The sequence below is a fragment of the Pieris brassicae genome, chromosome 11 (assembly GCF_905147105.1).
Source record: "Pieris brassicae chromosome 11, ilPieBrab1.1, whole genome shotgun sequence".
In the NCBI taxonomy this organism is placed as follows: Eukaryota; Metazoa; Arthropoda; class Insecta; order Lepidoptera; family Pieridae; genus Pieris; species Pieris brassicae.
The window spans coordinates 13,095,274-13,120,404 of record NC_059675.1 but is presented as its reverse complement, the minus strand read 5'-3'; the positions used below and the strand labels follow the sequence as shown (position 1 = coordinate 13,120,404).

General features: G+C 36.1%; 2 protein-coding genes across 3 annotated transcripts; both read left to right on the top strand.

Annotated features, from left to right (window-relative positions):
• The first annotated feature begins 107 nt into the window (after nt 1-107).
• Nucleotides 108-14,669, top strand: LOC123716154 (CXXC-type zinc finger protein 1-like). Of its 2 annotated transcripts, none has more exons than XM_045671744.1 (10): nt 108-319; nt 392-513; nt 786-949; nt 1,651-1,774; nt 2,184-2,291; nt 3,664-3,847; nt 4,744-4,941; nt 12,459-12,665; nt 13,514-13,761; nt 14,474-14,669. In XM_045671744.1, the coding sequence occupies exons 1-10, from the start codon at nt 293-295 to the stop codon at nt 14,574-14,576; spliced, it is 1,485 nt and encodes a 494-aa protein (XP_045527700.1). In that variant the 5' UTR covers nt 108-292; the 3' UTR covers nt 14,577-14,669. The 2 variants fall into 2 exon arrangements, with proteins under 2 accessions (XP_045527700.1, XP_045527698.1); XM_045671742.1 differs by having other exon boundaries at nt 109-319; nt 3,661-3,847.
• A 5,898-nt stretch (nt 14,670-20,567) lies between these two features.
• Nucleotides 20,568-24,389, top strand: LOC123716554 (protein Fer3-like). Its single transcript, XM_045672354.1, has 4 exons — nt 20,568-20,688; nt 21,000-21,093; nt 22,598-22,758; nt 24,213-24,389. Exons 1-4 carry the CDS (start codon nt 20,644-20,646, stop codon nt 24,387-24,389), a joined length of 477 nt encoding a protein of 158 aa, XP_045528310.1. The 5' UTR covers nt 20,568-20,643.
• The last annotated feature ends 742 nt before the right edge of the window (nt 24,390-25,131 follow it).

The window sequence follows — 25,131 nt, the reverse complement described above, 5'->3', positions numbered from 1 at the left end:
TCTATGTTATTCTATAAATCTATGATGAAAAGATGACAGCGTTTCTGTCTATAACAGGTGCCAATGTTAAGTAACAATTGACAGACTGACTGCTGACATCAATTTGTATTTTGTTAAATGTAAATTAGGGTAAATTAAACCTTTCCCCAAATTGAAATAATTATTTGATGTTCAATAATCTTTTCTTTCGTTATCTTTCATACAGGATCGATATTATTGAAAAAGTGGATGAATGCTGTTACGATTGTAATTATTGTTAGTAGATGTACAGTGTTCATTGTACATTTTTACAATGAGTATGAAGAAATATAAACAAAGTGTAAGCATTATTTTGAAAGTATATTTTTCTTGGCGTAAATTACTAATAAAGCTGAAATTATTCTAATTACAGAAAGCAGATATTGCGAAGCAATTTGATTTACCGGAGCGCCAGTCGAAGATTACCAGTTTATTAAATCAAGCTGGACAAGCATATTGTATATGTCGTTCTTCAGACAGCTCGAGATTTATGATGTAAGTAATAGTAATCCCAGCAATTGTTCGTGTTGTTATTTATGTATGTACTTTTTTCTACCAAATAATTATTTAGCCAACTTTCTTCACAAATTCATAGATTTAGACATGTGAATCTTAACAAGACAACAAGAGTTCAAACTTGAAGATATCATACTCAATACATAAAAATATATTTTAACTTGTAACCTTATCTAGATTGAGGTATAGGTGAGATGAGATTAAATATGTTTGTTAATTTTTGTAGGTAAAGTATTGAATTTAATTTTCAGAGCATGTGATGCCTGTGAGGAATGGTATCACGGGGATTGTATTAATATATCCGAAAAAGAAGCTAAATACATCAAAAACTATTTTTGTGATCGGTGTCGAGAGGAGGATCCTAGCCTTAAAACAAAATTCAGACCACAGAAAAGAGAAAATGACGGAGATTCAGGTATAATGTGAATAATATTGAAATAAATACTGAAAAACCTGAAAGTGTTCTAGCTCAAACCTTATCTTGGGATTGTCACATTAGAGTCTGTAAACTTTATTAGGTTCAGATATTCTTAGTTGGTTTTTAATTTTTGGATTTCTAAAATATGACTATACCTCCATCATCTTTACTTATCATCTTGTATTCAATCCCAAAATTCCTTTCTTTGAAAAAAGATCAATATTATGGGTCCTCACTGCTTAAGCTCTACAAAAAGGAGTAGTTGAAGTTCCATAATACAAATCTTTCACTGCTACAAAGCTTTGGAATTCCCTTCCTGTTTATATTAATTCGACTTTTTCACTAGTGTCCTTCAAAACTTCTGAGTCACATTCCTCTGTAATTTTGTGTCACATTTTTGATAATCATGTTTTTATCTTCACATTTGTTTCTTTATTTTTTTCCTCTATTTTGGTAAGTTATTGTAAGTTGTCTTATTAATATTAAGATACCATTGATTTTTTTATTTATTATTATTCATTACTATTATAATTATAAATTTTGCACTCTTACACTTATTCACAATATTTTTTAACTGTTTGCTTTGATTAAAATGCAATTGTAGCTGAGATAAAGTTGACTGGAAGAGATACCTTCATAGCGACAAAACCGCCTGTTGCACCAAGTTTATTGTTTACATTTTTATGTAATTCTTATAGGTCGAGATGAGGGCAGAAAGAAGAAGAAAGAAAAAGAGTATTCTGAAAATAAAACTTCTAGAAGGCCGGCCAAGGATGGCTGTGGAGACTGCCCTGGATGCTTACAACTAAATGATTGTGGACAGTGAGTTTTAGATACACTTAAATGCGTCATGTAATTGTAGACACATTCTATTTTTGCTCCATTAACGACTTTGTATATATATAATCTTAGTATCAAGTAGACGGTGACGGACAACATTAAAATTGAATCTTATCAAATTCTTGTCTACCAGTGACAAAACAACTTTCTTAAAATCATAATTATAAATTAATTTATTATGTTATAATATATTTTTGTATTATTTGAGGAACAAGTAAATTACAAACTCAAAGCATTTCATGTTAATACTTGTTACTATATAGTAATGGTTAATTATTAAACCATAAGATTAAAGCATTCGACTTGAAATTATAATTATGATACATAAATATACAAAATGGTTCTATTTGTTCTAGTGTAATTGTTTTAATTTTGTTCATAATATTTTCAGTTGTGATGCATGTGAAGATATGTACAAATATGGTGGTAGCAACAAGCTGAAGCTGAAATGTCGAAAAAGGCAGTGTGTTAAGACCAAGAAAAGCTCCCGAGTCTCTAGGTAAATATTTTATTTAACTATGCTTTTATAAGGCGAGTCTCATATAATAAAAGTTTCTAGGTTAGGCTTACTGCTTTCTTACTAAAGGAAAAAAACTTGGCAAACACAAACAAAAACAAGAAATTGGCGTTTTGTATAGGAGGAATAAAAAGTAGATTTTTTTAAATAGAATATATTTAATTATTCCAATTATATACCATTACTATCTATACACTTTTGCCATCTTAAAGGTAATTCATTGATCCCTTAAATAAAAACACAATCTTTGAAGGCGGTTTTTCAAAGTTGAATTTTATACCTTGCAAGAAGTTATCCAAATTTCGAAAAAAATGGTTATCTCTTGGAGCAAGGTCCTGAGAGTACTTACGGGGGATGTCTTAGACTGTCCAATTGAAGCTGTTGTGTGCGGTCTAGCGTTGTCGTGAAACAGCAGTGGCCTAGAGCCAGACCAGACTTGGTTGTTTAGCAGCTAGCTTTTCCGTCATGGTTTGCAATTGCTGATAATAGATATCTGCCGTATCGACTGGCCAGATTTAAGAAAGTTATAGTGAACCCCGGAACTAGTCCACTAAACGCTCACAAGTAACCTTTTCGGAGTAAATTTTCGCCTGGTGGACGATTTGACTGGTTCGGCTGGGTTTATTGCTATACAGAATCCACTTTCCACCACAGGTTTTGATTAAAAATTCCTTTATTATTGTGCCGGTTGAGTAATGAAATGCAGTCGACGCGCGTTTGTTGATTTGTTTCACTCAACTACACCTTTCAAGCTTTTTCACCTTCCCAATTTGCTTCAAGTGGATTAATACAGTTTTGTATATATATAATACCACAGCCTGCAGCTAACTCACACTTAGTTTGTGGTGGACCCGCTTCCACAATAGCCTTCAATTCTTCGTTATCAACTTTTGTCTTAGGCCGTCCATGGGGCTTTACAGGTCGGAATTTCAACGAAAACGTTTGAACCATCATTATCATCAATCATTAGTCTTTCGAGCCGTTTCTGCAGCACTGGTGCCACGGTGGAACTCGTACTCGTAAATAACGCGATGTTGCATGTTTTTCATTTTAAAAATACAGTGACGCAAAGAAAAAAAAATTAAAACGGGAAAATGAAATGAATCATAGTTTTTGTAAAACAAATGCACAAGCTGTAAAAAATTGAATTTGGAATTCTTAACCAAAGAGGAGATATTCGTGGTCAAACTGGCCAGTACGTCAAAACGTCAATGTCATATGTAAGGATGTAATAGTTTTGAAATAATTTTTACGTTGTATGGTCAAGGCAAATTATTTAATCGAGTTTGATGTTTGTCAGGTTAAGGTTAGTTTAGTTATCTTGACGTTACATGGTACATTTGTCATGCAGCAGTAACCGTATAAAAAAGAAACATCACGAACGCGAAGTGTATGAGCCGGAGGAGTCCATTGCTCATCTTCATACATCGGAACCTCGGCACTGCTATGGCCCTCAATGTACAAGAGCTGCTCAATATGGTTCAAAGTATTGCTCACCTCAATGTGGTATGCGTCTGGCCACAGCAAGGATATATCAGGTATATTTTCATTGACAACAATATTTTAGACTTTACAATTTCTAGACAGCGGAAGAGAACTGGCAATAAACTCCAGTATCTTTAATCAGCAAGTTTTGTTTGTTTGGCAATTACACCATGCTCCACATCCTTGAAGAAATTATAATATCGCTTGCGCTGAGGAATAAAGTCGAAAAACCAAAATATTTTTATCAGAAACGATAAAAAAAAGGTTATGCTATATTTACTAGGATACTAAGTACATGAGATATACAAATATTATATATTTATATGAGAATTACGAAGATTTAAAAATTTCATTAGTTTAAGAAAAAGTTAATGTCTAATGTAATTACTGTAATAATTTACCTAATCAGACTGATGAGCAAAAGCGTTTTACGAATGTTTTACTGTTTAAACATAATTACGGACGACACAGTAACTACATTACGATGGTAATCTTGAAAAATGTCTAGAACGTAATATAGTATTGTCTTTTGTTAACATGGCTTTTACACATTAAGAAAACACTTTTTAAACGTATTGAAGCTATGTTTTATTAATATAAACTTATAATTATTTACATAATTTTAAATTTAATTTTTTACAGCGTCGTTGTGACTCTATAAAGCACGCGAAACGTCGAAAAACAAATTAAACTTTATGTAAATAATTATAAATTTATAATAATAATACATAGCTTCAATACGTTTAAAAAGTGTTTTCTTAAAACGTAATACTTTATTACTATCTTTACTTATTTTTAACTTTTAACCTCTATTTGGTACTTACAATTTAAACTAAACTTATCTTTACGGTTGTCGTTCTCTAGTTATAGTACTACCAAGGAAAAAATAAGAAAACGTTAAAAAAATATTAAATTTATAATATTTATTTACACAATTAACATTTTGTAGGTGCTTCCCCAACGCATACAAGAATGGTCTCTGTCGAGCTGTGTCGCTGAACAGCACAATCGTAAAGCGCTTGAAGTGGTCCGTAGCGGGTTGGCTAAAGCGCAAGCAGCGCTTAGAGCGTTGGACAAGCAACATTCTGATTTGGATACTTTGCTAGAACGGGCCAAACACGCTACAATACAGCATAGTGATGAAAAGGTAATACAAATGCATACGGCATTTTTTGCGTGCGACTCTAACCTCAGATCGTAGGTTCGATCCCCGGCCGTGCACCAATGGACTGTCTTTCTATGTGCGCATTTAACATTCGCTCGAACGGTGATGAAAAACATCGCGAGTGAACCGGCATGCCTTAGACCCAAGAAGTCGACAGCGTGTGTTAGGCACAAGAGGCTGATAACCTATAATATTGACAACTTATCGTGAAAAATATAGAAATATGAGGCCCAGAACTAAAAAGGTTGTAGCGCCACTGATTTTTTTTGTGGATTCGATCTGAAAAAAAAATTGTTTTCCGAATCGAACCCGAACTATTACGTACCTATATTAATATGTAGACCATCATATTGTCTATCATATTTGATATTCAAAAAGAAATTAACTAACAAAAAACCCATGACAGCTATAAAAATTTCCTTTACTTTAGTAAAATTTTAAACCTTTTTGTATATACAGTGTAAACTCTATGTAACGACACTAAAGGTACTGTGCATTTTATGACGTTATAGAGTTGTCTTTAAATGGAGAGAAGAAAAACGTATAGATAATCCATGTTTCTTACTTTTTTTTTAACAAAAGAACTAATTTCTTAGAACGTTTGTATGCGTGATTCCGACAGTTGAGTTTATTGCGGGCTAGGATAATATTTTATCAACTTAAAAAGTACTTTACTACTCAATTTATTTCCGTTATTGAGAGTGGGTGTAATGCTATGTAGAGTGTATAATTGTATGGAAGACAAGCTAAACCAACCAAAGCCACTTGGTTTCGACGCTTTAGGGAGTTCGTCGTTAAATCGAGGAACGTTACACTGAGTTTACAATGTATTGTTACGAAGACGGGTCGACTGCAATGTTTCTAGATTTTTCCACTAGTTAGAGAACTTTTCAGCAAGCTGTAATATGATTTCTGACCGTTTCAGGAGAGGGTCAATCACATATTAGAAAATTGTAATTTTCATAATGTTACCCTAGTTTTCAGGGAGCTGAAACCTTTTTTCAGTCGGTTTCAGAACATGTGTAGTCGAGTGGTGCAGTTTTCAGGAGACCCGTTTTCAGGCGTTTTCAGGCCTAGTTATACCCCTTTGATGAAGGAATATTCTAGACCGAACTTTCTAGGTGTGAGACAAGGACGAAATCATACGAGAGAGAGAGAGAGAAGATCAGAACTTTCTCGAAACTAGACGAGCACTCTAGAACGCCGTACGACAAGGACGGAGCAACGTGCGAAAGAGACAAAGAGTGCGAACGTTCTAGAATTGTGCAATCGCTACTCAGTAGCAAGCCCGCCTAGAAAGTTCTCGAATATTGTTTAGAATTATTCCCAGGGATATATAAGCGAGCCGAAACGCGACTAGTCACTTAGTTTGGAATGCGATAACAAAAGAGAAACACCGAAGCGATAAAGTGCGAATAAAGTGAATACAAGTGACAAAGTACTGTGTAAAGTGTGCATAAGTGGAGTAATTAGTGATTGTTTTGTATGTGTAATTAGTGCATCTCTCCGGTTAATTTGTGCCCATAAATTCCTCATTGATTTACCAAGAAATAAACCCTTGAATAAATCTACGGCATTTTCTATCCGATCCCCTAGCTCGTAACATTTTGGTGTCAGAAGTGGGATAGAAACATGCCAATTACTCCAAGGGAGAATCAAGAGGAGTCTGTGGCAGAGTCTTCAGCTGCGGAGGGAGTGCAGACAAGGGCGCAATCAGCACGCGACGCCGCCCGGCGACAAAGTTTCGATGCAAACCGCGGGATGGGTGAAAGTAACGATGGCAACATCCTCCTTGCTCTGCAGCAAATGATGGAAGCACAGGCACGCCGTCAAGAAGAACAGACACGACAAATGATGGAAGAACAGGCACGCCGTCAGGAAGAACAGGCACGCCGTCAGGAAGAACAGGCACGCCGTCAGGAAGAACAGACACGCCAAATGATTGAAGAACAGACACGCCGGCAAGAAGAACAGGCATGCCGTCAGGAAGAACAGGCACGCCGTCAAGAAGAACAGGCACGCCGTCAAGAAGAACAGGCACGCCGTCAGGAAGAACAGACAAAACAAATGATGGAAGAACAGGCACGCCGTCAAGAAGAACAGGCACGCTGTCAAGACGAACATACACGCCAAATGATGGAAGAACAGGCTCAGACACGTCGCATGATAGAGGAGCAGGCACGACGTCAAGAGGAGCAGGCTCGCCGTATAGGAGAAAAACTTTGTGACCTGAAAATACAGGTAGATGAAAAGATCGAGAATTTGGAATCCAAGCAGGATAAACGTATCCTTGGATTAGAAAATGAAATCCAATGCCTGAAGACCTCTGGTGTTGTCACGACTGTAGCACCACCTGGAAATGTGAAAGTGCCTCCCTTTGATGGTACATCTTCTTGGGGCGCGTACAAGCTTCAATTTGAGACTGTAGCACAGTCAAACGGGTGGACTGACGATCAAGCAGTTACCGCCCTTATTCTGGGATTGCGAGACGAAGCCCTCTCCATATTAGATACCAAGAAAGGTAAGGTGACGTTGAAGCAACTGCTAGATGCCCTGGAATCACGGTATGGAGACGCACATTTAGAGCACGTTTACAGGGCTCAATTGAAAGATAGAATACAGCAGACAAATGAAAGTTTGCAAAAATGGGGACTTGAAATAGAGAAGCTGGTAAGGAAGGCCTACGCATCCTCACCAGATGTTGCAGACAAGATGCTGGTTCAAGCTTTTGTCGACGGTATTCGAGACCGTGAAATTCGAATGGCTGTGAACCTCGGTCACCATAAGGAACTTAAGGATGCTCTTGCCCATGCGTTGGAGGTGGAAGCATTTTGCAAGGATCATCGACCTAACCGCATTAGGGCTGTCACGGAAAAACCAAGTACCCAACGTGGACCCACCTGTTACCTCTGTGGGGAAATAGGGCATATGAGGTTTTCATGCCCTAAAAAAGATCTCAGAGGCGAAATAAATACTAGACGTGGGGAACCGGAAGCAGCGGGTGTGACTGCCGCTGAACAGCGGCAGGGAAACGAGTAGAAGCCAGGACCACGGGGCGGGTGCTGGCCGGTTCTGTAAGGAAGGCCCCAAAAGTTATGATCACTCAAACTCAGGATGGGAATACCATTGTTATCGACGGAGAAGTAAACGGATGTAGGTGTGAGTTAACCCTTGATACTGGAGCTTCCCGGACAGTAATTAGATACCAACTTCTGAAGTCATTTTACAAAAGCCTTTCTGGTGGAAATGTAGAGCTCCTTACAGCTACTGGTCAGCACATAACCGTTCGAGGGGAAGGTATCGCTACCTTCAAGATTGGGGGAAGATCATTCAGACATAAAGTTGTTCTTGCTGACATAGTAGATGACTGTATAATCGGTTTGGACTTTATGAAGTTCTATAAATGTAAGATAGATCTAGAAAAAGGAATGTTCAAGTGTAGAGATGAGGTAGTTTCTCTAAAAGGTAATACATTGAAGGGAGGGTACGACGTCTATAGATCTATCACTGAAAATAGTACAGTTAGTAAACGAGATATAGTTCAAGAAGTATTAGAGGGCTGTAAGGAAACCTTGTCGAAAGGAGAAATGTTGAAAGCAAAGGAACTATTAAAGTCATTTTCAGACATGTTTGCTACACACGATGGAGATCTAGGAAGGACAGGTGTAGTTAAACATCGAATTGAGACTGGAACCGAAAGACCGATACGTTTGCGACCGCGACGAGTACCTGTCGCATATGAAAAAAATATAGACAAGATGATTGCGGAAATGTCAAACCATAATGTCATCGAATCATCTTCCAGCCCTTGGTGCTCTCCAGTAGTTTTAGTCAAGAAAAAGGATAACAGTTTAAGGTTCTGCGTCGACTACCGTCGTCTTAACGATATCACAAAGAAGGACAGTTACCCCTTACCTAGAATAGATGACACCTTGGATACCTTAAGTGGGGCAAAATGGTTTACAACTTTAGACTTGAAAAGTGGGTACTGGCAAGTGGAGATAGACCCAAGTCATAAAGAGAAGACAGCGTTCTCAACTGGAAAAGGACTATGGCAGTTTAAAGTTATGCCGTTTGGGCTTTGCAATGCGCCTGCTACCTTTGAAAGACTAATGGAGAAAGTACTGTCAGGACTGATAGGACAAGCCTGCTTAGTGTACTTGGATGATGTAGTCATCATTGGGAGAAATTTTGAAGATCACATACGGAATCTGCAACGGGTGCTCACCAGACTTCATAAAGCCAACCTGAAATTAAGTCCAAAGAAATGTTTATTTTTCAAAAGAGAAGTGAGCTACTTGGGTCACATTATATCTCAGGACGGAGTTCGAACAGATCCCGAGAAGATAGTGGCGGTGAAGGAATGGCCAGTACCTAAAGATAAAACTGAAGTCCGTGCTTTCTTAGGTTTATGCTCTTACTACCGAAGATTCGTGAAAAATTTCGCGGATATTGCAAAACCTCTTCACAAACTCACTGAAGAGAAGAGGAAATTCACATGGGATGGAGAGTGTGAAGTTGCATTTAATGAGCTCAAGAACCGACTATGTGCGACTCCGATACTAGGATACCCGGAACATGATGGTGAATATGTGGTAGATACAGATGCCAGTGGAATTGGCATCGGAGGTGTACTATCACAGGTAAAAGGTGAGCGCGAGGAAGTAATAGCCTACTTCAGCAAGTCGTTATCGAAACCAGAACGAAACTACTGTGTCACTCGGAGGGAACTACTGGCTGTTGTGAAGACGCTGCAGCATTTTAGTAAATACTTACTAGGTCGCAAGTTCCGTCTTAGAACAGATCATGCTGCCTTAAAATGGCTACTTCAGTTCAAGAACCCAGAAGGACAAGTGGCTCGATGGATCGAACAATTGCAAGAGTATGACTTTGCTACTGAACATCGCAAGGGTAGAGCACACGGGAACGCAGATGCATTGTCTCGTAGGCCATGTGAGGAAGACTGTAAACATTGTACAAGACACGAAGGTAGAGAGGTTGCCCATGTGAGGATACTAAGAACGGATACCATTAGTCCAGATTGGTGTGGTAAATTAATTCAGGAAGAGCAACAACAAGACTCTGATATTAAACCAATTCTGGACTGGATGAAATCTTCAGCTATAAAGCCGCGATGGAATGATGTTGCATCTACTAGTACCACGACCAAGAGTTACTGGGCTCAATGGGATAGCTTAGTTCTCCATAATGGGGTGTTATGTCGCAAATGGGAAAACGCTCGTGGGGATGCATCTCATCTACAGTTAGTTGTGCCAAGAGCCAAGATTCGCAACATATTGGAAATGTTTCATGACGGCTCATCAGGCGGACACTTAGGTGTAAAAAGGACTCTTTTGAAAATTAAAGAGAGATTTTATTGGATACATTGCCGCGAAGATGTAGAAGACTGGATTCGGAAATGTAAAGCTTGTGCAGCTGTTAAAGGCCCACAGTCGAGAACTAGAGCGAGTATGAAGAAATACAATGTCGGAGCTCCATGGGAGAGGATAGCAGTTGACATAGCTGGACCATTTCCGTTAACAGAAAAAGGAAATAAGTACATCATGGTTGTTATGGATTATTTTACGAAGTGGCCCGAAGTATTCCCTATTCCCAATCAAGAGGCAGTTACAGTAGCTGAGATACTTGTAAATGACGTATTCTCTAGATTTGGAGTACCTTTGGAAATGCACAGTGATCAGGGAAGAAATTTTGAGTCTCTACTATTTCAAGAATTGTGCCGATTAATGGGAATTCATAAGACGCGGACTACTCCATATCACCCACAGTCAGATGGAATGGTGGAACGCTTCAATCAAACTTTGGAAAGGCACTTGGCAAAACTGGTGGACAACCATCAAAAAGACTGGGACAAGTATATTCCATTATTTCTAATGTCATACCGGTCTGCGGTTCATGAAACCACAAATGTTACTCCTGCTTTAGCCATGTTTGGGAGACAACTTAGATTACCAGCGGATATTGTAACTGGGCGACCACCTGACACACCGGAGAGTGTTACAGAATATGCTGCGGATCTGCGTAATAAACTGGACGAAATCCATGAACACGTACGAGCATCACAAAGTAAAATAAGTGAGACTACGAAGATTAGGTATGACAGAAAGACGAATCACATAGAATTTAAAGAAGGCTCGCAAGTATGGCTCCATAACCCAACAAAACGAAAAGGCAAATCACTAAAGCTTCAAGCTGACTGGGATGGTCCATACACGATAGTCACGAAGTTAAATGACGTTACCTATCGCATAAAGAAAGTGGGTGGTTTAAGGAGCAAACCGAAAGTCGTTCACATAAATCGATTGGCTCCCTATAAAGGATGTAATGATGCTCGGGACGAGCATGTCTAAGGAAGGGGTAGTGTTACGAAGACGGGTCGACTGCAATGTTTCTAGATTTTTCCACTAGTTAGAGAACTTTTCAGCAAGCTGTAATATGATTTCTGACCGTTTCAGGAGAGGGTCAATCACATATTAGAAAATTGTAATTTTCATAATGTTACCCTAGTTTTCAGGGAGCTGAAACCTTTTTTCAGTCGGTTTCAGAACATGTGTAGTCGAGTGGTGCAGTTTTCAGGAGACCCGTTTTCAGGCGTTTTCAGGCCTAGTTATACCCCTTTGATGAAGGAATATTCTAGACCGAACTTTCTAGGTGTGAGACAAGGACGAAATCATACGAGAGAGAGAGAAGATCAGAACTTTCTCGAAACTAGACGAGCACTCTAGAACGCCGTACGACAAGGACGGAGCAACGTGCGAAAGAGACAAAGAGTGCGAACGTTCTAGAATTGTGCAATCGCTACTCAGTAGCAAGCCCGCCTAGAAAGTTCTCGAATATTGTTTAGAATTATTCCCAGGGATATATAAGCGAGCCGAAACGCGACTAGTCACTTAGTTTGGAATGCGATAACAAAAGAGAAACACCGAAGCGATAAAGTGCGAATAAAGTGAATACAAGTGACAAAGTACTGTGTAAAGTGTGCATAAGTGGAGTAATTAGTGATTGTTTTGTATGTGTAATTAGTGCATCTCTCCGGTTAATTTGTGCCCATAAATTCCTCATTGATTTACCAAGAAATAGACCCTTGAATAAATCTACGGCATTTTCTATCCGATCCCCTAGCTCGTAACAGTATTATCTTTTAAAATATTGAGTATAGTAAAAGTTTTTTGTTACAATATATATACATACAATACAAATAATAAATAAAGATAAGTTTTCTTGAACATTCACTTATAACGCTGGACTGAGTTCACAAGAGTTGCTATATTGTTAGTTATAAGACTTAGGTATATAAATATATGTTTTTAACGTTTTTTTTATGTAGAATAATCGGAATTGGTATTATTTTGACGTTCTATCGAATTAGTAGTAACTGTTAGATAGAATAATGATGTGGAATAAATAAATAAATAAAATTAATTTCAAATATATAATTTAAATTCACTTAAAATCAATACTTTTTAATGTTTTTGTAGGAACTAGACGATGAAACATCAATGTACTGTGTGACCTGTGGTCACGAAATACATTCTCGTACAGCGGTCAAACATATGGAGAAGTGCTTCGTCAAGTATGAGGCGCAAGCGTCGTTCGGAAGTCGCCACCGCACTAGGATTGATGGACAGAGCATGTTCTGTGATTATTACAATGCTTCTAACGGTACTTACTGTAAGCGGCTACGGGTAAGTTAGGTTTAAATAATTTTAAACTTCATTATACACACTATGGGTGTAAACACAAGTTGCCACTTGATATAATTCTAATAGTCGAAAATTTATTTTATAAATGAGGTTTTATGCTTTTTTATTTTAAAGTAATCTGTGACTTTTGAATATATTTTTTTCACTTAATGGCTGGACATTAATTTTTAATGAAAAAAACAAGCAATCTAATGATGAACAAATGTTTTAAATAGGCCCATTAAATGTTGAATTTATTCGTTACAAACAAACCTTCCTCTCTGTAATGTTAGATTGACATTTTTGTTGTTCCATTGCAAATTGAAGGATGTAAACCAATATTGGAAAGCTAAAATATACTATAAACGTATGATTTAAAAAATTATGACAGATAGAGTACATGCATAATTAAAACAATAGTCAACTGTCATCTGTCAATTGTAATTTGTCAACAGTATCGTTCAAAGTATGAAACGCGCAATTTTGATTAACTTTCTGATAAATACAAGTACACTTAACAAGTATTTTTTTCTTTTTCAAGTGGCCTTTTTTATTATTGTCATTTTCACTGTTTACATATGTTTTAATTGTTTTGTTTCATTAGTTTTGTCTAAATAAATGTATGTTTTAGTATCTAACCTATTTATTTTGGTTTTCTCACTGTTGTTGCCTGGAAGAAATCGCTCTAAAGCGATAAGGCCGCCAGTTGCACTCCTTTTTATTTATATATACTAGTTGTACTATATGTCTGTATATATGCAACAGTGTTAATAAATAAAAAATAAATATTTTTGACTTGTTACGGGCATTCATGATCACTGAATTTATATTAAATATCTATTATATTCCAGGTGATGTGTCCAGAACACTTTAAAGACCCCAAAGTGATCGATACAGATGTGTGTGGATGCCCCCTGGTTAAGAACGTGTTTGACCCCACTGGGGAGTTCTGTAGGGCTCCAAAGAAGTCTTGTCTCAGGCATTATCAATGGGAGAAACTGCGGAGGGCCGAAATTGATATGGAGAGAGTCCGACAGTGGTTGAGATTGGATGAACTGGTGGAACAGGAGAGGAGCATTCGACTGGCTATGGCCTCTAGGTAAGTTTAGTTTCCTTTTAAAAGTTCAAACTTTTTTTTAAATAATCATTCTTGTGTAATAAGTGAGAAATTTTTCTTTATGAAAAAACTTTCAAGCAATTCGTTAAATTTTATGGTTTTTTTTAAAGTGAAACTTCGTTATCGGCGTTGTAAAAAAATTTACCGTCACAGTTTTCGGTTACGCGTCACATTATTCCGTTACGCGCCATATTTTTCTTGTCCCTACCACGGTTGATTCGAAGAGTTGCCAAACCATTAATAACAAAAATATATAATAACGATAACAGTGATAGTAATAAATCTATTACAATTAATGAAATTCTGTAATAATCTTAGTAGTAATAAGGTAAAATGAAATAATTGTATTATTTGTATTCATGTCTATGATGATAAAAGCCTTTTGTGAAACTTTGTATAATTTTATTTAACCAATGTCTGTATTGTTGCATATAGTAGATTATTTTTCGAAAAATAAGGTCATAAATAAGTTTCCCTTACACAATTTTTTTTTGGAAATTGTAACAGTTGTTCTTGGCATTTTAATTTGGAATTCAGGCATAAAAATGTAAATTTCTTAATAAAATATCGAAAAAAAAGTATCTTTGAATTTAAAATTCACGTGTAATTAAAAATTTTAAGATAAACAAGGAATCAACGACAATTTTTCTGTAGTTTTGTACAATTTAGTTATAAATCTTTTACCATATTTCAGAGCTGGTGTCTTAGGGCTTATGCTGCATTCGACATACAATCACGAAATGGTGGAACGTATCACGAAGGCCAACGAAAATGGAAAACTCAAGGAAAGCTCCTGACATCGGCGAACAATTAACGTGGAAGTTTGAAATTGTATTTGTCAAGTGAATAAAAAACTCAACATAATAAAATGTGTCGTCATTGATAATAAATAATTGTTTATATATAAATTTATGATTATTTTATTTCCGCAACGCCAAATATAATCTAACCTGGGGTCTTAAATGACAGTTCCTATCGACAAATTTTCATACGAATTTATTTTTCGACTTTCTATATAATGTAAAGGCATATTGATTCTTGACTAAGCCCTCTGGTAAAATTAAACCCAATTGTTATAACTAAAGCAGTGTTGGCTTAGTGGTTTCAGTGTGCAACTTTCATCCCTAGGTCGTAGGTTCGAATACCGGCTATGCACAAATGGTCTTTCGGTCTATGTAAGTGTGTAACTTTACACACAAAAAGTCGATGGCGTGCGTCAGACATAGACTCAAAAACATCGTCGTGAGTATTAAGAAAAATAAATGATGACTAAAGGTATAAAGAAAACTGAGGACCTAGAAGGTATTTTTTAAAATTATAAGTTTTTATAATTCACTACTAAACGTTATGTATTTCGGGCTGTATCAACTATTTGGCATTTTAAAAGTTATATTCACCCAAATTATGAATATATACGACGGTTATGTTAATTTCCTCAAAGAAAAATAAATTTCTATATTAGCGTTATAGTTGCGAAGCTTTTTCAAACCTTTCTATTACGCACTCATTTTCCTGCAAACTAATATAAAATTGTAATACATATTTCATATAGAAATACATTGTAATAATACAATTTTAAGATATTTGATTTCGAAAATTGACTTTGAACTAAAGCTCTCGAATGCTGAGGAGATACTAGGCACCGCATTACTCACCTAGTATCTCCTCAGATGGATTCAGACCAAATAGATTAATAATTAATCAAATACATACATGGAAAACGCTTACAAATTTAATATAATTCTGTATCACCTCTTTATAGACTTTATTTAGATAAGCTTTTGATAGCGTAAGACGCAAGGGACTCTCTTCTCACCATTATGGAATTGTGAGGCAGCAGTGTGGGATACCAAGTTAGTAAGGCTGGTGTAACGAACTCTTACAAGTTAAACGCGCTCTGGTGTCAAACAGGGTGATGGGGACAGGGTGAGGGATATAGTAATTACTAGCAGATCCCAAACTATCATGATCAACCCTTTGAGTCTGGAAGCCGAGTCTGCTTGTAACGTATAGGATAATAGAATATAAACACATAGATATATATAGCATATAAACACATCAAAATCGTAAAATCAATTGACTAGGAGACAACTCAAGCCAAGACAATATAAAAACAATAGAATCTTTCGAATCACAAATAAGCTAATAGTTCAGAATAAAACGTGCATGTGAGACATGGACGCTCACGCAGAAAAAGCCAAGTGGTAGACCAAGGAAAAGATTGAAAGATTGCATCAAAGAAGACTTAAGAGTGATGGGGAAAGTTATCGACTTGTAAGAACGTCGCCAAGGGTCCAGTGGTGGAGGCCAAGACCTACAAAGGGTTGTAGCGCCACTGGATTTATGCATGTATGTTGTTAATAATAACACTAACACTTAATAATATAATAAGAATATAATTAACTTTTTTAATGTAAAAATAATTGGAGCAGAGGCCTAGTCGTCAAAGGCGCGACTCTGAACCTTCAACTAAAACTAGCCTATATGGTCATCCTTAGGTAAACTGCGTCGAAACCGACTCAAAAATACAAAGTCCGACTCAAAAATACTATACGAGAGAGACATATTTATTCCCATTGCTCAACCTGACCCTGCAGAATATTTCAGACTAATACGCACGTTAATCTAGTAAAGTGTAATACACTATTTATTATAAAAAATATCGAAACAACAATAGGGTGTGCAAGCGTAAGTTATCGCATTAACTTTGGTTCAATCAAATTCGTATTATCATATGTTATTTGAACTGATATTTTAGGGTGTCAAATAATTACTGTAGATTAGTTGGCCACTTGGTTTACTTATTGCGTTATATTCTGGATTTGATTCCCGGAAAACCTTTCCAAAATGAAATAGGATGACGAGAAAACAGTATAAATATCGTAATAATGGTCCTGCGACGACAAACGTTTCTCTTTGCGCGAAATTTACACATTTACATAATTCCATTTATATAGAGGATTATCAGTTTCTAGTGATTAGGATTGCTGTAAATAATGCAACAAATTCACCTTTATATTTGAATGTTATGTTTTGTTTTCATTGTTAAAAGGATTTTGATTCATTTTATAACGATCTAAGTTGATCTGAGTTGTACATTTGAAATATTAAAGAGTTGCGTTATATGATAGAATCATTTATTTTATTTATTTACACTTCGTTTACACAATATAAAAAATTGAACATAATTAAATCAAAAGGAGGGCAACTGGCGGCCTTATCGCTTACGAGCGATCTCTTCCAGGCAACCACTGTGAGTAAAGAAAAAATAAAAATGTATTAAATTACATAAGATAGGCAAGTAGTGCAAATATACATGTTATACACATTTATTAAGACAAAACTAAACAGGAACAACAAAAAAACAAACTAAACTAAAAAGATGTAAGTAAAAAGACACATAAATCACGATAAATTAAGATAAGTCTCCCGTCAGTTAGTAGTTAGTAAGAAAGTCAGGGATACGATGTGGACAGGTAATGTTTGTACAGAAGAAATTTAAAGGAAGATAGATCTAATAAGGAAGGATTTTGAGGGAGTGAAAAGCACATGGAAGTCTGTAATTGCCGACGTTCTATAATTTCAGAGTCCCCGTCACACAGTTGAGAACGGTGACTACTAAGTAAGCACATAGCCAGCTTATAAACAAAAGGCTGGGTTGAATTTTCGTTGTCGTTCTAAATCAATTAGATAACAATGCATTTCTTCTATTTATCATATCAAAACATATTTAGCCCACCCTCGAGGGACACGTGCGGTTGCACCCCTCTAATATTTCTTCCCCAATTAATTGAAGCGCGTAATTCGGTTGACATGTTTTGCTAAATCTCATAATTTGATACAGATTATACGCTCTACTTTATATTAAAAGTCAAATAGGCTTAAATTTAACTTCTTTTAAAGTATAGTTGTGTAGTTTTAATATTCACAGTGCTTTGTGTTCAAGCACGCAATACGTCGGTCAGTGCCGGATTAAGCCAGCGCGGGGCCTGTAGCAAATTCTATCAAGAGGCCCTTGGTTTGCTTTAGGTTCTCAAGTTTAGGATATTGAATAAAACAATACCGTTACGAATAAATATATCTGGATCTGGATCGACAAGTTTAGAGATAGTAACACTTACAATATAGACTTCTTTAAGCAAATGATGCTCTATATTCAACAAAGTGAGATGATAAAGACGGTCTTATAAAACAAAATCTGCCCGTTTGATAGGTAGATGTGTTATGGATGCTAGTCTAAAGATATCGATTATAATTAAACATTAGAACATTGCGATAAAAAGTTTGTAAAATACCTACTTTTACAATTTAACGTGACGAAATCAAGTTATAGATTTTTAAGTGGAAATGAAGCTATATTACGCTGCTATGTAATATATTTCATTACAGTTACGGGTACGTTGGAGAGCTGGGCCTCCAAATTCCCGGGGCCCGTAGCATTTGCTACTCCTGCTATATGGCTAATCCGGAACTGGTCGGAGGTAGCCATTTATTTTTACTATTCTACATAGAATAAACAATTAATTAACTCCACCGATATTATCTGTGTATCTTTCACCTCACTAATGTAGTTTTCCTAACTGGCACACTTTTAAAAGTCTAACGATAAACGCCGATGTCAATTACTTAATATTATTAACATACTTAAAATTAAAACAAGTTGCCTAAGTATGTTAAAGGCAATATGAATTCAATTTTAGTGTTATAGCTTAGGTTAGCTTAGCTTAGCTTAGTAGTGTTATAGCTACTATTACTTGGTTACTTACTGTTATTTGGTTAAGTATGTGAATCACAATAAAACAAAAACAAAATTTATTATATTTTTTTAAAGATAAACAATCATTCAATAAGTAATATTATTATCTATATTATATAATGGGACAATTATGTATGTTTTAGATTCTGGATATTTAAAACAAACAATTTTGTTTTTTTTTTAATATTAAACTGACTTACCCCAGAGACGCCCGTAAAACCGTGTATCACAACTAGTATTAACAGAACTGTAGGGTATAATTGCTAAACACCCTCGCGGATCGCATTTACTCCACTTGCACTAATTTTGTGTCAAAAAGTGACAAATATCTCTAATAAGCTGGATCCGTGTCAAATCTGCCATCTGCCAACACCCCTGGTCACGCCTTTGATTTTGATGCGATTGAGCAATCAATATCTTTTTAGTTACGACACAGCAACTACTGTTCACCACTGTTTATGTGTGGTTCGAATCCTGATGAAGCCGCTTTACAGGACTGGTAATCTTTAATTAAGAAAACTGAACAGTGAAACAACAATGGCTTATATACTAGGTATTGTTTTATAGTAGGTTCCCAAGTATGATACGATTTGACGAGATTTATTTGAATCCTGTTTTTATTTTATTTCAATATTTTAACTTCATATGATTTTCCAGATAGATATAATATTACAATAGAAAAACGACATAAGATTGATATAAATAAGACACTTAGACACAAGATTACATATTCTTTAAACTTTAGAATGATTGAATATGTTGTATGTCGTAGGCCACATGTAATCTTTATTTTACGTAAATATTAGATTGGGGAAAAAGTCTTTTCGCATTATAGTGCTACTTTGAAAGAAAACTATTTTTTTAACCGGTTTTAAGCTATTTGTATTTATAATAATACATATAATTATTTACATAGGTGTTTATCCATCTGCCGCATTGTCCTGACCTTGAACCTTCAGATTTCCCCATGTTTCGGTCTGTTCAGAATTCTTTAGGCAGTGTCATGTTAACACGAGAGGTCTGCGAAAATCAATTGTCGCTATTTGACTATGTATTTGCGTGTTGTTACCACGAGAATGTATATGGTGTTATGATTGCTCCTTACAAACGTTGTTTAATACAAAAAAAAAAACTTGGCGATTAAAAAGAGTTTATTTCCAGTTCTTCTCTTCCGTTCTACGCCCTTGATTTGAGAACTGACAGTAAATGTAAAATTAGAAGCATTTAATGTATATTTCTTTTTTATCGACGTTCATAAGTGTACATTGTGTTACCTATATGACTAAATGATTTTTGACTTTGAAACTATATTAAAAAATGTTGTGAACGAAACATATCAACGAATTATTAGATATAAACTAAGTATTTAAGATAGATTATTTTGGTTAAATGAAAAACGGGAAATTTCTAATCAGAAAGTTCCGTATGTAATAACTATAGGTATATACGAGTATCGTAAATAAATGTTTTCTAGGCTGAAACAATTTTCTTGCATTTTTCTTACACGCAATAATTTTAAATGTTTAAAATTATAAACCAAACAGATACGTTTAAATACTTTGAATCATGTATAGGTTTTTAACAGATATACATAAATGCAAATTATAATAAAAATATGGTAGTGACAAAATTGATCTGACGCTAGTCCCCACTAGGGTCATCCATCCATATCTACAACTCAAAAGGTTCAAATTTAAAACTTCAACACACTTTAAAATCACACAAAAATATTTCTACCTTGAAATGATGTGGAAAATCTTTAAGAGACATCAATACAAGCCACGCCCCTTTGCACCGGCTGTGACCAATACGGGCAAATCACCCCCTAACCACCCCAGTTTCCACAAATCGGAGTCCCGAAACCTGGCGCTAGAATGCCGAGGGAATCGATCGCTCAATACAAAATCGACCTATTCTCAAGAGGATAGGTTCGATATTCTCTTGCTCAATTTTATTTAGAACAATATTTCTTTATGGCAAGTATTAATTTTGATTTAGTTTCTGCCTGTGCTTTGTGCAAACTGGTTTAAGTCGACGTGTCCTGGCTTTGGTCAGACAGTTTTTGTTGGACAGTGTGAAAACCAGGTCTCAAAATTCATTTCCCGCTGATGTCCTACGGCAGTGAGACGCCGCACATTTGGAGTAGCTCGTCTGTAAGTCTGCTTGCTTGTTTATCTTAGCTATATCGGATATCATAAGACCGCTGTAAACACAAATGAATACTTATTGTTTATTTGTTTAATTTTAGCCTCTAGAAAGTAAATGTTTTAGCTAAATTTATGTTCTTTTCGTTAGAAAGCTGCTGAAAAACTTAATTATAACCGATTTTTATAAACTTTTTAGATACACTATAACAGTTAATGAAGTATCTACTTCAGTAAATAAGAAGAAAATGGAATATGTTTGTGGAATCGATGAAAAAATATCTCTCCATTTTATATAAACATATTTATATTGTGTCTAGGGAAGCGAGGTCTCTCCATACGGCCCTTTGTGGGACGCTCCTCCAGCGCCAGTACCATATCCAGACATCCTGGCGTTTCCACCTGCCGACCTAGGTTCGTATATTTTCAACAGTACCTAGTCATAAACACTGAAACAATGTAAAAAAGTAATGTTCTATTGTAAATAACATTGTATTAGTTTAAAACATAAATATAAAACAATTTAAAATATAAAAAAGCTTATTCGAAGTGGTCTCCACTGGCTGCAATACAGTCCTTTAAACGTTGAGGCCAGTTATCAAGAGAAGCTCGTACTCTTTCCATGGGAAAATTCGTCACTGCCCATCGTACGGCTTCTGTTAGGGACTCCAAATTATAATGGCGTTTAGAGCAAGCCGTAGCCTCTAAAACTAACCGTAAATCATAATCCAGCGGATTAAGATCGTCTTCAGAGTCTTCAGCTCTTATGAAGTACGAAACGTTCGTTTCCAACCAAGACTGAGTAGACGGAGCTTTATCTCCCGGCGCGGAGTCTTGCTGGAACGGCCATTTTTGGTTATTGAACATGGTGTTGTTAAGGAGCTTCACTACCTTCTCAAGAATCGTATCTTGATACACTGGTGGTATGGCTCAGTCACACCTTCATAGCTAATACCCCACCAAACCATCACTGAAGTGGGATTGTGCCCACGTTGCACTCTGTCAACTAATTGGAAAGCTTTCTTAACTTTGAGCATAAATACGGTTAAATTGTTTGGTGGTCAATTGTAAAAAATTCTCAACCGTAAACAAAATTTTTCTGCGTACCGCTTCAGTAGTTGTTTAGATTTTACCACCCTATTCTTTTTTAAAATATCAGATAAGAAATTACTAGTAAGATAGGCTACAAGTCCTAAGTCATCTATTAAAATACGCGTCATGGTTCTAGGTTATCTTCAATCTCCCGAGATTAAATCTTTTGCTTTCGGACAGGCTTTCTTCGAATTCTTTCTTACTGCTTTGAACACATTTTTCATATGAACACTACGTGGACGGCCAGACCCATTTCTGTCACAAACAGAGAAGTTCTCGTTGTACCTATTAATAGCCCGGTACACAAACATTTTCCTAATACCAAGCGTATGGACAATTTTAAAAATTGCATTTGGCTCCATACCTAATTAGTGTAATGCAATCACAGCGATTCGGTTCTCTTCATCACCACCCTCAATTTTAATATTGCAGAATATTGTACAATGATATAAAATGACAGATTCTAAATTCAAATGTGATATTTTGTAAATTTTCAACTGTAACAGTATTTATGGCGAAACTAAGTATATAATAGTATAGTAAAAGAAATCACAGCGCTTTGTGAGCTGTTCCTGAAAGCTGTTTCAAGAGAAACGTATACTGTTCATACTAATAACGTATTAAACAGTGCTATGTGTAGCCACCTAAGAATACCTTTTGTCTTTTCAAACTAACACAGAGACAACACATACACACACACAAGAAGTTGCAGGTATAATTATTTATAAAACTTAATGAGTGTTGTTGAACGCACGATCTTTGACCATTGACCTCCTTTGATAATTTTATGTCAAATTTATTTAATAAGACATTATTTTTCAAACAGTTTGGTCGGCGGCAGGATGTGGAAGGGGACCTCGGTCGACTTCAAGCGGGAAAAAGGTCCGCCGCCGGGTTGCATCCGTCGCACAGCGGCGCGCCGCAAATATTCGTGAACGTAGACGAATGTTTAATCTCAATGAAGCGTTTGACAAGCTAAGACGAAAGGTAAAAGTCCAATTACACCATTCTAACTAAAGTGCTAACCTGGCTCTATTTTCTTTTTATTTGACAAATAGAGTAAAATTTTACCATGATGGCTGGAATTGGTCCACGGTCCACTTCACAAGACATTATCTTTAGCAAACATACGGTCTTCCCTGAATGATACGACCAATCGTTAAAAGAAAGAGTACATTACTCCCTCAAAGGCCGGCAACGAACCCACTAAAATGGGTGCCAATGGGCTGCGATGCCTGCCCTTTTTGGGCGTCCCGTAAGCTCGTTTGCTCCTAATCTAAAAAAATCTAAATCCCAATACCAATCGAAATTTCAAGGCTAGGAACTTGTGAACCTTCTAGCAATGTAAGTGTCCATAGGCGGCTGTATCACTTACCAACAAAGTCTCCTGCCTGTTTGCCCCCTGTTCTATAAAAAAATATCAATGCGTCTCCATTATTTTATTCTACTTATATGTCTAACGATATACAGTTTTCTTAGTACAATTGATTTTGTGTCAATATAACCTTTATAACGACATTTTTTGGGTTTAAGATGACATAAATAGAAAGGAAAGCATCCGTGCTTAGGCAGTGTATATCGTAAAACAAAAATAAATGGATTTGTGGACAAATAATAATTATACTAATGTGTAATATTTATTTTCGCATTGACAGAACAGTTAGTACCAAATAACACGGACATGCGAAAAACGTACGAATAATATTACTTTCTCTCTTATTGGATTCGTTACATTAAGATATTCCTAGGTACGTAGGTTCTACGTAAACAAATATCATAGATATAACTTTTAAATGATGGATATGTGGTGTTTTTCTATACCCAAAATAGTAATTAGCAATAATTTAATTATTTCATGAAATCCATTTATACAATAGAAGCGAGAAGTGACTCTGAGATCTTAATTTAAATTTTACTGATAATAGTTTCGAGATATCAAGATTTAGTTTTGATTAAAAGTCACTGGAAAATGTGTAACTATATACACACTGTTCTCACCTCTCGGCGAGAGCTCCTCAGCACCAACCAACTCCTTGCGCTTGACAGTGTACAACGAAGAGCGATTCGAATCGTCGCTCACTTTCGGAGCGGCTTGAGCCCTTGAGGGTCTCTCTGCATCTTTTACCGCATTTGATATGGTGATCGGATTAAAACCTGCAGCTGAGTTTCATCATCAGAGGTCAAGGTAGAATACAAAATAACATCCGTATCACCTCGACGTTTCACCACCATTCCACAACTAAAGGGTTTCTTAAGGCAATTTTTGCCGCGCATCACCACTTCCACTGAACTTTATCCGAACCAACAGCACCTTCTGGCAATGTGAATGTCCATGGTCGGTATCACTTAACATCAGATGAGCCTCCTGGCCCTTTGTCTCCTACTATGTAAAATAAGTAACCTTCACACACACAATGTTAGTCAGTAACTAACTATTACAGGTACCAACTTTCGCGTACGAGAAACGTCTTTCCCGCATCGAGACGTTGCGCCTGGCTATTACCTACATCAGTTTCATGTGTGAGCTACTTCATGGATCACCACAACCTCATCACACCTCCCACCCCACATTACATTCAAGACAAATCTTCGAGAACGATGTACCATGGTGCGCATAGATTAAGACATAAAATCATTGTTTATTTTGATGTATTACAGAAGATTGTATAAAAATTAAGACTGCGAGACTATTTGAGATTCACGATTATAATCCCCAATTGTGAATATTATATTCAAAAATGATATCATATATAGTGATAGATTCTAGTCATGTTAGATATTAAGATTATATAATGAATGTCTTCCATTATGATTAAATTATTTTATTTTAATATTTACTAAATATATTATAATGTATATTCTTGTTTTTTTTAAATGACGTTAGTGATATTTCCTTTATACATAAGTAGACCTCTAGGCTATTTGTATCCTTGGTTTTAAGCCGTTAACGTTTTAAAAAAGAAATGAATTCCAAAATCTGTTAGGTTAGGTTAAAAAAAACTGTTAGGTCACACTTCAATTACAGACCGCGCACGGTTCAAGATTTAATTGGCGCCTGGTAGATAACAACGGTGATCCCAGAGCCGGTGGTTTTTCTCGCTCAACGAATATGTATCGCAATACATAGACAATAGACGAGCGAAGTAATACTGCCAGCGTAAAAAGTACACTGCCACACGGACCAATCTTTTTAAATATTCATTTATTCATTGAAGTGAACCTTTGTATAGGCGTTGGAAAAAAAAATCCGTCACATTTTTCGGTTACGCGCCATCGTTTTCTTGTCCCTACGACGGTTGATTCGAAGAGATTTGAAGCCATAAATATCAAAAATATATAATAATGATAACAATAATAGGA